This window comes from Aotus nancymaae, unplaced genomic scaffold (genome assembly GCF_030222135.1).
Source record: "Aotus nancymaae isolate 86718 unplaced genomic scaffold, 86718_ANA_hifiasm-v0.15.2.pri h1tg000067l, whole genome shotgun sequence".
Taxonomy (NCBI): domain Eukaryota; kingdom Metazoa; phylum Chordata; class Mammalia; order Primates; family Aotidae; genus Aotus; species Aotus nancymaae.
The window spans coordinates 22236775-22251847 of NW_026988482.1; the positions used below are offsets into that span (position 1 = coordinate 22236775).

At 47.8% G+C, this 15073-nt stretch overlaps 1 protein-coding gene across 1 annotated transcript in view; it reads left to right on the forward strand.

The window, feature by feature from the left end:
• The first annotated feature begins 3557 nt into the window (after window positions 1–3557).
• Window positions 3558–15073, forward strand: part of PTPN23 (protein tyrosine phosphatase non-receptor type 23) — a 33476-nt gene continuing 21960 nt past the window's right edge. The window contains exon 1 of the mRNA XM_064367027.1: window positions 3558–3701. Coding sequence (XP_064223097.1) covers window positions 3618–3701 — 84 coding nt within the window. The 5' untranslated portion in view covers window positions 3558–3617. The remainder of the gene's footprint in view (window positions 3702–15073) is intronic.

Consider the following 15073-nt stretch of genomic DNA (forward strand, 5'->3'; position numbering starts at 1 on the left):
TGTTGAAGCAGTTTTGCAGGGTGTGGGCCTTCCCGTAATTTGTTTGTTTTGAGACAGAGTCTTGCTCGGTCACCCAGGCTGGAGTGTAATGGTGCAATGTTGGCTCACTGCAACCTCCACTTCCCAGGTTCAAGTGATTCTCCTGCCTCAGCCTTCCGAGTAGCTGGGACTACATGCCACCACGCCCAGCTAATTTTTGTATTTTTAGTAGAGATGGGGTTTCACTATATTAGGTTGGTCTTCAACTCCCGACCTCAAGTGATCCACTCACCTCAGCCTCCAGAAGTGCTGGGATTACAGGCATGAGCCACCAAGCCTAGCTTTGCCCAAAATTTCTCTACCTCGACCAGATGACCTCAAGATGGTCTTCCAGGCCGGGCACAGTCGCTCGTGTCTGTAATCCCAGCGCTTTGGGAGGTCGAGGCAGGTGTTCAACACTAGCCTGGGCATCATGGCAAAACCCCATCTCTACAAAAAAATAAAAGAAAAAATTAGCCAAGCCTGGAGGCACATGTCTGTACTCCAGCTACTAGGGAGGCTGAGGTGGGAGGACTGCTTGAGCTCAGGTGGCAAAGGCTACAGTAAGCTGAGATCACACCACTGTGCTCTGGCCTGGGCAAACGGAGTAAAACCCTGTCTCAAAACAAACAAGTCTTCCAGAAACCAGAAACAAGCTCTTCTAAGATGCTGGAAGAGCTGGCAAATTTTTCTTTTTCTTTATATAAATTATTTGCAAGGTCTTATATTTTCTTTTCTTTTTTTTTTTTTTTTGAGACGGAGTTTCACTCTCGTTACCCAGGCTGGAGTGCAATGGCGCGATCTCGGCTCACCGCAACCTCCGCCTCCTGGGTTCAGGCAATTCTCCTGCCTCAGCCTCCTGAGTAGCTGGGATTATAGGCATGCGCCACCATGCCCAGCTAATTTTTTGTATTAGTAGAGATGGAGTTTCACCATGTTGACCAGGATGGTCTCGATCTCTTGACCTCGTGATCCGCCCGCCTCGGCCTCCCAAAGTGCTGGGATTACAGGCTTGAGCCACCGTGTCTGGCCTTATTTTTGTTTTATTGTGGTAAAATATACCTAACAAAATTTGCAATTTTAAGCTTACAGTTCAGTGGCATTAAATATATTTAGATTGTTGTACAGTCATTAAACAGTAACTCTCCATTCTCCCCTCCCCCAGTCCATGACAAACACCATTCTACTTTGTCTCCATAAATCTAACTAACTAGGTATCTCAAATAAGCAGAATACAGCCGGGCGCGGTGGCTCACGCCTGTAATCCCAGCACTTTGGGAGGCCGAAGCGGGTGGATCATGAGGTCAAGAGATCGAGACCATCCTGGTCAACATGGTGAAACCCCGTCTCTACTAAAAATACAAAAAATTAGCTGGGCATGGTGGTGCGTGCCTGTAATCCCAGCTACTCAGGAGGCTTAGGCAGGAGAATTGCCTGAACCCAGGAGGCGGAGGTTGCGGTGAGCCGAGATCGCGCCATTGCACTCCAGCCTGGGTAACAAGAGCGAAACTCCGTCTCAAAAAAAAAAAAAAAAAGCAGAATACAGTATTTGTCCGTTTGCAACCAGCTTATTTCACTTAGCATATTGTCTTCAGGGTTCATTCATGCTGCAGCATGTAGAATTTCATTCTTTTTTAAGCCTGAATAATATTCCATTGTATGTACATACAACATCTTTATTCATGCATCCATCCAACAATGCATGGGTTGCTTCTCCCTTTTGGCTACTGTGAAATGATACTGCTATGAACATTCATGTACTTTTGTTTTCTTCTGCTCTAACTCCCAACTGAAATGAAGCTAGGCCCTTGACTTAAGTCCTGAAACGGTTCAAGGTCTCATAGCAAAGGGACCTGGGTTCTACCTTGTGGGTTAAGCCTGTCTTAGAATCCCAGATCCCACATCTCATGGTATCCAGTTCTTTTTTGTTTTTGACACAATCACGGCTCACTGCAACCTCTGCCTCCCAGGCTCAAGCGATCTTCCCGCCTCAGCCTCCTGAGTAGCTGTAGGCGTATATGAGCCACCATGTCCTGCTAAATGTCTGTATTTTTTGTAGAGACGGGGTTTGGCCATGTGGGCCAGGCTGGTCTTGAACTCCTGGGTTTCAGCGTCAGCCTGTCTCGGCCTCGCAAAGTGATGGGATTACAAGCGTGAGCCACAGCGCCCGGCATCGTGGCCTCCACATTTCATCCTGAACAACTCAAAGGCCTCGATCGCGAGCTTAACACAGACGTGAACCTTTGCTTTTCTCTTGTTTTCCCTCACCAGTAAACAGCCCCACAGCCACCCAGCTGTACAAGCCAGAAGCTTGGAAATCATCTTCGACGTCCTCAGTCTCCTACATCAATCCATTCCAGGTTCTGATGCTTTTGTCTCCAAAATATTCCTAAAATATTTCTCAAAGTGGGCAGAATATTTCTTTGCCCACTTTTTACTTTCCTCTGCTCCAAGCCACAATCACCTGTCTCCTGGAAGACTACAAAAGGCTCACTGGTCTCCCAGCTCCCACTCCCACTCACTATTTCCAGACCATTCTCTATTATTTATTTCTATTATTATTATTATTATTTTGTTTAAGACGGAGTCTCGCTCTGTCGCCCAGGCTGGAGAGCAGTGGCGCGATCTAGGCTCACTGCAACCTCTGCCTCCCGGGTTCAAGCGATTGAACCTCCTGCCTCGGCCTCCCGAGTAGCCTATTATTTATTTCTAAAAGAGATGATACAACCATATGATTTAACAATTCCTGCTCTACAGGTCCCCTCACCAGAGGCAACAGGTGCTCTTCATTCCGCTGTCTCCTTCCAGATAGTGTGGGCGTGTCTGGGTGCTCACCTGGCCGGATACCTTCCCCCACCCCACTTCCCTACAGGGCCTGGGCCGCCTCTCTCCGCTTGAGACGCTCCATCCAGGCGCTCCCTCCCTATCGTCCGTCTCCCATGGGCAGTGCCCGGCCTCCCAGGCTGGCTGAGTGGGCCAGTCTCCGGACCGTCACTCTTCTGTCCAAAGCTTGAAAGCCTTCGCAGCTCTGGGAATGAAACCCCCTGCTCTCAGCACCGACTCCTTCAGGCCCGGCGCCCCCTCCGCACCCTCTCTTAGGGCCGTTTTCGCGTCATCTCTTCCCGGCGGCCCGCCCGCCACGTCATCTCTACCACAGCACCAGTCCTCCACGGCACTTGACAGTACTTGGGACTGCAAGTTCACAGGTGAGTTCTCACGCTCTTCCTAAGAAGTAGGCGTGCGGCGGGCGGGGCCGACACGTGGGCTTGGCCCGGGAGGAGGAAATAAGCTCGCGCCCGGCCTCTCATTTTAGTGGAGGAAGACTACTATCCCAGAAACCCTTTCGCCTCGGGCGGGCGAGCTCCTCCTCTCCCTACTCCCTCCGCGCGAAGAAGACGGAGCATGCGCAACAGGGACTGCGCCTGCGCGAAAAACGGCCCGAGGAGGACTGCAACTCCCGGCAGGCCGATGGCATTTCTCATTCTCTCGCGTGACCAGTGTCTTCCGGCGCGGAGAGGCGGGGCTGGGCTGGGCTCGCGGCTGAGCCAGCAGCTGGAGCAGCTACGGGAGTGGCCCTGTGGCTGGCGGTGCTGGCCGCCATGGAGGCCGTGCCCCGCATGCCCATGATCTGGCTGGACCTGAAAGAGGCTGGTGACTTCCACTTCCAGCCAGCTGTGAAGAAGGTGAGCTTGCCTTCCATCTCCCCGCCCCCCATCCGCCGCGTATCTCCGTCGTCTGCCAGCGCGTGACGCCCCGTGCGTGCCCATCACCTCCTCAGGCCTCGTCGTAGGGTCCGGTGAAGCCAGGAGGGGCCTCCGCCGGTTTTCCTCAGCCTGTCCCACATCCCGGCGCCCGCAGGCCATTTTTCTCCTCCCGATCTCCCGGGGCTAGCACCTGCATCCTCATCTGAACCCGTTTCCCGACTTCTGCCCCGAGTCATCCACAGCTCCCACTGAGGCTCCACACTTCCTCCTTCTGACGCTCGGGACCCAGTTCTGCCCCGCCCCTCCTCCATGCCAGCACCGCCCCGCGCGGGAGCGGTGGGCGGCCCTGACCATGCGGATTCTTCTGCTGCACCAGGCCCTCGGTGCGCTGTCAAGTCCACGACCCTCCTGGGACAAACGCTAGGGAATGGCTCAGGTGGTGTGTTTAAGACGTGAGCCCCTGTGGCCCAGGGAGATGCCCAACCCCTGCGTTGGGGATATGTCTTAACAATTGTTGCGATTCTGTATAGTCTCCCATTCGGGAGTCTTTTTGGACCAAACGATACAATCCCATGACATTTTTAGGAAGGTTACTGCTTTTCATAACAGACTGGAGGGCATGAACAGTGTTGTAGAGCTGAGAGAAATCTTACCGTGTTGGAAGAACAGACGGGCAGGTTTGGCGTTGACTAAGGCAAAGAACTTCTGTGGAGAGGTCCAGGTATGGTGATTGAGCACAGGTGCCCTCTGAGACATCCGCTGAATTGGTAGCACTGAGGGCTAGAGCAGAAGTGAAAAGGAACAACCAGGAGGCAGTCGCAGGTGGGGGGCCTTGTGGGCTTAGCACAGCAGATGCCAGAGTAAGCCCCAATCTAGATATTGCACCACTTAGCGAGATGCTTGGGTAAACAAATAGGAAAAAGAAAATGGTCTTCTGGCAGTTCTGCTGGAAAAAAAAAAAAAAGAAAATGGATTTGGAAGTAGTTTCCCAAGAAGCTGTCTCCCCTCTTCTCTCCGCACTACTGCCTTAGTTCGGACAGTGTTTGAGTCCATCATCTAGCCTCATGGGCCCAGCAAATGAGGCTAATTGATGCAAAATTCTAGAATTTTGTTAACTGCTATCCAGACGTTGCTCTCTCCTTCATCTGCTCTTTTTTTTTTTTTTGAGACAGAGTCTTGCTCTGTAGCCCACGCTGGAGTGCAATGGCATGCTCTCGGCTTACTGCAACCTCTGCCTCCTGGGTTCAAGCCATTCTCCTGCCTCAGCTTCCCAAGTAGCTGGGATTACAGGTGCACGCCACCACGCTCAGCTAATTTCCGTATTTTTAAGTAGAGACGGGTTTCACCATGTTGGTCAGGCTGGTCTCGAACCCCTGACCTAGTGATCCGTCTGCCTCAGCCTCCCAAAGTACTGGGATTACAGGCGTGAGCCACCTCACCCAGCTTCATCCGCTCTTTCATACAAATACAATTGGATTAATTTTTTTAAGACACAACAAAACTCCTGTTTTCTATGTTACAGAATAAAGCCAACAAAACTCCTGTTTTCTGTTTTACAGAATAAAGCCAGTATCTTTAGTTTTCCGTTAGAGTTCTTCCAGACTTATCCCAGTTCTTTCAGCATTTATTGAGTCCTCACCGTGTGCTTGATCTACTGTGTGCATCTGATGTACCCTAGATTCTGTTCACAGCCACTTCTTGTTCCCTTACTGTGCACCTTTGGTTATGGAATTCCTCCTGCCTAGAAGAGCTCTCATTTTTGCCCTATGAGCTGGTCATGGTGCCCTTCTTCAATCTCTGTGAATTCATTTTCTTCTCTACCATCCAAATTTCAAGGTCCAGCTTAAGCTCTCCTTTCTACAGAGCCTTTCTAATCCTTCTATCTGGATTAATCTTTCTCTTCTCTCAGTTCCTTAACTCTTTTCATCCTGTCCCTGGTGACAGTTAGGTGTGCTGTGTTTTAACCCCCTGTTAATTGTGCATTACCTGAGAAGCATCTCTGTGTTCCTCAGAGCCTAACAGTGGGCTCTCTGCACAGTTGGCAGTCAGAAAAATGTTTCTCAACTGATGGAATGACAGCTGAGAGGGAATTTAGAGATGGTGACCATAAATATATGGGAATGCAGTGGATAAAATCTTGGCCCAGAAACTCCTAGGAAATATTTTTGTTTGAACTTAGCCTTTGCTGCTCTGATCACTCACACTGAGCCCAAACAGTGTTGTGTGACCAGTGACTTCCCTGGAAGCACCTGAGCCTCCAAGAGAGGAGTTGGTAATTAGCCCTTTAGCCTGAGGTAGTATCAAATATGAAGCAATTCCTTTCCTAGACATTGGAGGAGACTGTGTAGACACCACTGCAACCTGGAGACTCTTCTCCACCTGCACCCCCTTCCCCAACTTCAGCGGCCCTTCTCTGCCTTCTCCACTGGTACCCTTGTCCTTCCTTATCCTTGCTCTGAGCTGTGGGAACCTCTGCCAGTGAATTGGAGCTGAGGGTTAGAATTTAATTTAGGATAAAAGGGTGAAAATTGGTTCTGTTTACATCAACTGGCTAAGTACTATGCTGAACCCTGATAAGCAGACAAAAAAGAGACAGCTTTTTTTTTCCCCCAAGGAATTCATAAAAATTAGAGTAATGACATTAACATAAAAGTAGAAGTATTTGCAATGTATAGAAATACCAGTGTGGCTGGGCGTGGTGGTTCACACCTGTAATCCCAGCACTTTGGGAGGCCAAGGTGGGTGGATCACAAAGTCAGGAGTTCAAGACCAGCCTGGCCAACATAGTGAAATCTCTATTAAAAGTACAAAAAATTAGCCGTGCGTGGTGGTGGGCACCTGTAATCCCAGCTACTTGGGAGGCTGAGGCAGGAGAATCGCTTGAACCCAGGAGTTGGAGGTTGCAGCAGCCTGGGTGACCGTGCGAGACTCTGACTCAAAAAAAAAATACCAGCCTAAGGAGGGGCCATCAGGGAAGACTTGCCAGAGGTGGACTTTAAAGGATGAATGGGAGTTTTCCAGACAGGTAAAGTGGTTCATCGTTTGAAAGGGCTGGGCTTTTGACAAATCTTTCGTGGTGGCTAGTACTGATTTTCACTCCCAGTGGATATGCCTTCCATTATAGCATAATGTGAAATAGGAGCCAGAAAAGAAGGCTGGTTTCAAACTGCATTGGTAAACTTGAGGTTAGGATACTGGGCCCATGTAATTTGTTTTTTTTTTTTTTTTTGAGACAGAGTTTCACATTTGTTGCCCAGGCTGGAGTGCAATGGCACTCCACGCGTCATCTCAGCTCACCACAACCTCTGCTTCCCAAGTTCAAGCAATTCTCCTGCCTCAGCCTCCCGAGTAGGTGGGATTATAGGCATGTGCCACTATGCCTGTCTAATTTTGTATTTTTAGTAGACATGAGGTTTCTCCATGTTGGTCAGACTGGTCTTAAACTCCCGACCTCAGGTGATTCACCTGCCTCAGCTTCCCAAAGTGCTGGGATTACAGGCATGAGCCACATCGCCAGGCCAGACCCACATAATTTTTTAGTAGGGAAATGCTGCTGGCCTTGCATCTTCTTAACTTGTGCTTTGAAGGCCAGAGTGCTGATTCTTTGGAAACTGATGATAGATGACTCTGGTCCTCTTTATCAGTGAGTGATTTGGCCTCAAGTATTATTATTTGAAGTTCTCCTTTCTGGATCAAACACTTGCCCTTAACCAACTGTACTTGAGCTAAAGTCCAGCTCACTTGGACTGAGATGTTGCATTCATCCCTGATTCATTCATTGAACAAATAGTTATTGAGTGCCTGTCATGTGCCAGCCCTGGGTACAGTAGTGACAAAAACCTGTGACTTGGCTGGGAGCAGTGGTTCTTGCTTGTAATCCCAGCACTTTGGGAGGCTGAGGCAGGTAGATCACTTGAATCCAGGAGTTTGAGACCAGCCTGGCAAACATGGTAAAATCCCATCTCTACTAAAAGTACAAAAATGGCTGGGCTCGGTGGCTCGCACTTGTAATCCCAGCACTTTGGAAGGCCGAGGTGGTTGGATTGCTTGAACCCAGGAGTTCGAGATCAGCCTGGGCAACATAGCAAGACCATGTCTCTACAAGAAAAAAAATATAAAAATTAGCCAGTCTCATAACCCAGCCTCTAAATAAAGAGATAAGCATTTTTTTTTTCTAAGTAAAAAAATTTTCTGGGCATGGTCGTGTGCGCCTTGTAGGCCCAGCTACTTGGGAGGCTGAGGTGAGAGGATCACTTGAGCCTAGGAGGCAGATGTTACAGTGAGCCAAGATCATACATGGCACTCTAGTCAGGGCAACAAAGTGAGACCCTGTCTCAAACCCCCACCCCCAACAAAACCCTGTCTTCATGAAACATACCTTCTAGTAATCTACACAGTAATCCTCATCCTCAAGTGCAGGTGTACATCTGGTTGGTAGCCACCCTGCCTGTCACTTGGCTTCTCTTCATCTCCCCTCCTCCCACTTTGGCTGAGTTGATCTCTAAATCTCTACTTTTCCATCGCTCATGGCCTGTCCCCAGCTCACTTCAGCCTGCCTTCTCTAACCTCACTCCCCAGTCCTCTCCTATGAGAACTTTTAGCCTCTCTTCCTTCCATGTCTGGTCACTGCCCTTGCTCAGGTCCTTACTGGAATTCCCTTCCTCCTGTTTAGCACATGGGTTGAACTGTACTTCATTAGGGTCCTCTCAGCTGCCCGGCAAGTATTTGGATCAGAAACGGAAAGAACTTCACCCTCCTCTGAATTCAGACTGTCTTGCTGTCCACCACTGGGTTTTCTTTCTTTCTTTCTTTCTTTCTTTTTTTTTTTTTTTTGGAGACAGTCTTACTCTGTCACCCAGGCTGGGGTGTAATGGCGCGATCTCGGCTCAGCTCACCGCAATCTCTGCCTCCTAGGTTCAAGCAATTCTTGTGCCTTAGCCTCCCGAGTAGCTAGGATTACAGGTGTGCATGACCACACCTGGCTAATTCTTTTTGCCAGGCTGGAGTGCAATGGCACGATCTCGGCTTACTGCAACTTCCGCCTCCCAGGTTCAAGTGATTCTGCCTCAGCCTCCCGAGTAGCTGGGACTACAGGTGCCCACTGCCACACCCAGCTAATTATTTGTATTTTTAGTAGAGACAGAGTTTCACCATGTTAGTCAGGATGGTCTTGATTTCCTTACCTCGTAATCTGCCCGCCTTGGCCCCTGAAAGTGCTGGGATTACAGGCGTGAGCCACCGCGCCCGGCCCACAGTGCATACTCTTGTTGCCTTTTGTTTACTGTTCATTTTATTCACACCCAGGTACAAGCCTGGTTTTTATGATTTATGGAATTTTTTCCCCTTCCAGATTTTCCATGGGATGGCTGACTCTTGAAAAACTAGCTTATGCATGTATGTACACACATAAACACACACATAAAAAGGTAAATAAGAGGACTAGAGGCCTAAAAGGCCCCTGGCTGCTCAGCAGTGAGGGGCATGGGACGTTGCCTTACCTGTGGTGGTGACCTGTCTTATCTCTTGTTACAGATTTGGAGTCACCCAATTGGTCTGCCTGAGCCTATCTGTTCACTTTATTTGCAGCAGAACAGCTCCAGGCACAGATGACCTGGATTGTCCATTCTTCTCTGACTTGAATCTCATATACCAGAGACCTATATCCATTTCACTTAGAGTTTAAACCAGATTCTTCCCTTTACTTAGGAGGTAATAAAATACTTGTGTATAGGGAGTGCTTAATAAACATTGGTTGAATGACCTAGTCTAGTTCTGGGACCTTCTGGGAGAGGTAACTTGAGTCTTCCTCACTGTGTTGTTCAGACAGGCAAGGGGCCATTCAGAAAAGATGACTTTAGTATACAAAGCAAGCGAGGACTTTAGTATTATGTAGGGATTAGACAAGGGGAGGAAGAAGGTGTGTTCTTTTTGTTGTTGTTGTTGTGATGGAGTCTTGCTCTGTCGCCCAGGCTGGAGTGCAGTGGCGAGATCTCAGCTCACTGTAACCTCCGCCTCCCGAGTTCAAGTGATTCTCCTGCCTCAGCCTCCCAAAGTGCTGGGATTACAGATGTGAGCCACCACACCGGGCTGAAAGTGTGTGCTTATCCCCAGTACTCTTGGCCTGTGGCAGTTTTCTTTCAGGCTGGCTGATGTGGACCAAGGAGCTGAACATTTCTCTTGGCAATATGCCATTCTCTGAATATAATTAGTTTCATTTGAAATTTAGTAGCTGAACAATCCTGTATTAATTAATAATACTGGTCAGGCACATTGGTTCATGCCTGTAATCCCAGCACTTTGGGAGGCCAAGGCAGGAGGACTCAAGACAAGGAGTTTGAGACTAACCTGGGCAACAAAGCAAGACCCTGTCTCTACAAAAAACAATTAGTCGGACATGGTGTGGTGGTGCACACCTGTAGTCCCTGCTACTCAGGAGGCTGAGGTGGGGGTTATGGCTTGAGCCCAGGAGGTCAAGGCTGTTGTAAACCAAGATCTCGACACTCCAGCCTGGGTGTCAGAGAGAGACCCTGTCTCAAAAAAAAAAAAAAAAAAAATTCCAAGCTGTTATATCAAATTAAGGGCAAAGCATACATAGAAGCATGAGAACATACTAGGACAAGAGAAGATGGCGCAGAGGGATTAATACTAGGTCGGGAGTCAGGACACCCGGCTTGAGGTCCTAGCGCTATCATTGCTCATCTGTGGTTTCCCACTTCTCTAATCTGCAAAATCACACAGGACCAGGATGGATGTTTCCAGTGATCTCATCTAGCTACAAAATTGTCTACTGTTTGTTGTTCAGTGAAACAGCAGAGTAGCATCATGGAAGTAGCATAGCTATTGGAATCAGACCTTGGTTTAGGTCCCCTCTCGTTCCATTAATAGCTCAATGACCTTCAACTGTCACAAAGATTGCATAACTAATCTGATCCTCACTTTTCTCACCTGAAACGTGGAACTAATAATATACCTCATAAGCTTCTGAGAATCAAAAGTTAATACTTGTAAGTTCTTTTTTATTTTGATTTTTTTTTTTAGAGATGGAGTCTTGCTGTAACACCCAGGCTGGAGTACAGTGGTGCAATCTTGGCTCACTGCAGCCTCTACCTCCAGGTCCCAATTGGTCCTCCCACCTCATCCTCCCAAGTAGTTGGGACCACAGGCACGCACCACCATGCTTTACTAATTTGGTTTGTTTTTTTTGTAGAGATAAGGTCTCACTGTGTTGCCCAGACTGGTCTTGAACACCTGGACTTAAGTAGGTATATAAATATATACACCTACTATGTACCCACGAAAATTTTATTTTATTTTTTTGAGACAGAGTCTTGCTCCGTCGCCAGGCACCAGGCTGGAGTGCAGTGGCATGATCTTGGCTCACTGCAACCTCCACTTCCTGGGTTCAAGCAATTCTCCTGCCTCAGCCTCCCGAGTAGCTGGTACTACAGGTGCGTGCCACCATGCCCAGCTAATTTTTGTATTTTAAGTAGAGACGGGGTTTCACTATGTTGACCAGGATGGTCTCTATCTCTTGACCTTGTGATCTGCCTGCCTCGGCCTCCCAAAGTGCTGAGATTACAGGTGTGAGCCACCGCCTGGCTTGTACCCACAAAAATTAATGGGATACATGAGATATATGTTTATGTGGTACATGAGATTTTGATATGGCAATACATGTATAGTAATCACATAAAGGTAAATGGGGTATTCAGAAAAGATGTGGGAGCGACATCTTATATTTAAAAATAAAATACTCTTTTATTTTTAAATTTAATAAATTATTGCTGACTATAGTTACCCTGTTGTGCTGTCAAGTAGTAGATCCTTTTTTTTTTCTTTTGAGACAGAGTTTTGCTCTTGTCACCTAGGCTGGAGTGCAGTGGCACAGTATCAGCTCACCGCAACCTCTGGCTCCCAGGTTCAAGCGATTCTCCTGCCTCAGCCTCCCAAGTAACTGGGATTATAGGCGCTCGCTACCATACCCAGCTAATTTTTATATTTTTAGTAGAGACAGCGTTTCGCCATGTTGGCCAGGGTGGTCTCCACCTCCTCACCTCAAGTGATCTACCCCCCTCAGCCTCCTAAAGTGCTGGGATTATGGGTGTGAGCCACCATGTCCAGCCTCAAATACTATATTTTATTCATTCTATCTGTAACTATATTTTTGTATTCATTAACCATTCCCACTCTGCTCCCCCTACTCCCACTACCCTTCCCATTCTCTAGTATCCATCCTATTGTCAGTCTTCATGAATTCAATGGTTTTAGTTGTTACCTCCCACAAATAAGTGAGAACATGCAAAATTTGTCTTTCTAATGCTTCTACATTCTTAGTACAGGTCTTGGCCTATTTTCACCTGAGCATCTTCCCTCCCTGTTTAGGAAATAGCTTGAATCCTTACAACAGCTCTGAGCTAGACATAGCAAGTGATATGAACCCCATTTTACACACAAAAAAAGCCAAGCCTAGGCTGGGCACGGTGACTCACGCCCGTAATCCCAGTGCTTTGGGATGCTGAGATGGGAGGATAGCTCAAGGCCAGGAGTTCGAGACCAGCCTGGGTACCGTAACAAGACCCCTGTCTCTACAAAATAAACAAAATTAGCTGGGCATGGTGGCACACACCTGTAGTCCTAGCTACACAAGGGGCTGAGGTGGGAGGATCGCTTGGAGTTTGAGGCAGCTGTAAGCTGTGATATAGTACCACTGTACTCTAGCCTGCAACCTCCAGAGGAAGACCATTTCTAAAAATAAAAATAAAAAACAGCCCAGATTTCACAACAACTTAGGGGTACCGTTCCCACTTATAATCTAGTAAATCCTTTCTTTTCGTTTCCCCCAGAGTGGCTTGCTCTGATCCCTGGACATGCCCTCACTGAGAGCTCTCCACAGGTCTTCTCTTATTCTTTCGTAAAGGGATCCCCAGCTACTCCAAAGCCTGACTGTTTTTGGAGATTCTCTGGTCTTCCTCCTGCTAGTTGTGTAGGTCCTGGGGTCCTGTCAGGGCCTCTGGTTCTTTCTCCTGGTCTGCTGCTGGGCCTGCCTTCTCAGGCTCCACTGGGAGCTTCATACTCCTGGCTAGGCTGTTCCCGGTTTTGTGGAGACCCAGACCATAGCGAAATTAGGACAAGGTCTCTGTCCCTTTTTCCAGGAACTTCACTCAGTCTCTTTTTTCTTTTTTTAGTGGAGGATGATCAGCAGTCACAGAGGATTTTGTTAGGATTTTAAAAATATCTTTTTTAAAGGTATTTTTCTAACAGGTTGCTGATAATAATAACATAAATATCCTGGTTGCTCACTGACTCACTATGTGGCCAGGTATTCATTTTCTGTGCCTGGTTTTCAGAGTTGTTTGTAAGATCCATATTTTTTAAAAATAGAAATGCTTTGGGATGCTGAGGTGGGACTATTGCTTGACTCCAGGAGTCTGAGACCAGACTGGGCAACATAGTGAGACCCCACATGTCTACAAAATAAAAAAGTCTAGCCAGGCATGGTGGCTCATGCCTGTAATCCCAGCACTTTGGGAGGCTGAGGTAGGTGGATCACCTGAGGTCAGGAGTTCAAGACCAGCCTGGCCAACATGATGCAACCCCATTCCTACTAAAAATACAAAAATTAGCTGGGCGTGGTGCCACACTCCTGTAATCCAGTTACTCAGGAGGCTGAGACAGGAGAATTGCTTGAACCTAGGAGGCAGAGGTTGCAGTGAGCTGAGATTGTGCCATTGCATTCCAGCATGGGCAACAGAATGAGACTTTATCTCAAAAAAAAAAATGTCTGGACATGATGGCTCATGTCTGTAATACCAACACTTTGGGAGACTGAGGGAGAAGGATGGCTTGAGGCTAGAAGTTCCAGACCAGCCTGGACAATATAGCAAGACAATATCTCTACAGAAAATTAGCTGGGTATGGTGGTATGTGCCTATAGTTCCAGCTGCTTGGAAGGCTGAGGCAGGAGAATCATCTGGACCCAGGAGTTCAAGACTACAGTGAACTATGGTTATGGTACCACTGTAACTCTAGCCTGGACAACAGAACAAGACCTTTTCTCAAAAATAAAGTAAAACAATAAAGTAAAACGGCCGGGCGCGGTGGCTCGTGCCTGTAATCCCAGCACTGTGGAAGGCTGAGGCAGGTGGATCACCTGAGATCTGGAGTTCGAGACCAGCCTGGCCAACTTGTTGAAACCCCATCTCTACTAAAAATACAAAAATTAGCCAGGCATGGTAGTGGTCGACTGTAGTCCCAGCTACTTGGGAGGTTGAGGCAGGAGAATCGCTTGAACCCGGGAGGCAGAGATTGCAGTGAGCTGAGATTGCACCATTGCACTCCAGCTTGGGCAACAAGAGTGAAACTCCGTCTCTAAATAAATAAATAAACAGCAACAAAAAAATTTAAATAGAAATGGATTGATCCAATATGGAAAGAACATGGGCTCTGGAGCCCAAATGCCTGGGCTTCAGTCATATCCCCGTCAGTTATTAGTGCTGTGACCTTGGTGAATACCAAGTCTAGCCAGGCACAAAAATCCTAACTCTTTGCCTCAGTTTCCTCATTTCCTCATCTATAAAGTGATGATGATAATAGTATCTACCTCTTAGGGTTGTTGTGAGGATGGAGTGATTACTAGGCACTCAGCACAGTGCCTGACCCGTGGTAGGTGCTCAGTGTCTGCTGCTGATTTTACAGGAGGATTGAGATGAGATTTAGATGGAATGTGACCTCTAGGCATGATTTGCTGGGGGTGGGAGCAGCATCTTTCTGTCACCATTGTGTGAACAGCAGGGTCAGATGTTCTAGTGATATCATGAAAAGCCTTGTTTCTAGGATATAGGAGTCCCAGATGTCCATCTGATTCCTTTGGCCTCTATCCCATGAGACCTCTGAGCTACACTTTTACTCATTTTCTCTAACATAAGGTTGGGCAAAACCTCTTACTGAAAGGGAGTTAACTACAGAACGTTCTCTCATAGAGTCAAGTTTTAGCTGATAGTATAGGCCACATTAAAAAAAATTTATTTTGAGACAGTTTCATAGTCTGTCACCCAGGCTGGAGTGCAGTGGCACAATCACGGCTCACTGCAACCCTGAACTCCTGGTATCAAGCAGTCCTCTCACCTCAACCTCTCGACTGGCTGAGACTATAGGTGCATACCACCACACCTGGCTAATTTTTTTGTAGAAGTGGGGTTTCACCATGTTGCCCAGGCTGGTCTTGAACTCAGGCTCAAACAGTCTGCCTGCCTTGGCCTCCCAAAGTGCTGGGATTACAGGCATGAGCCACTGTGCCTGGCCTGCTTTTGTTTTAATACAGACAAGGTCTCACTCTGACACCCTGGCTGGAG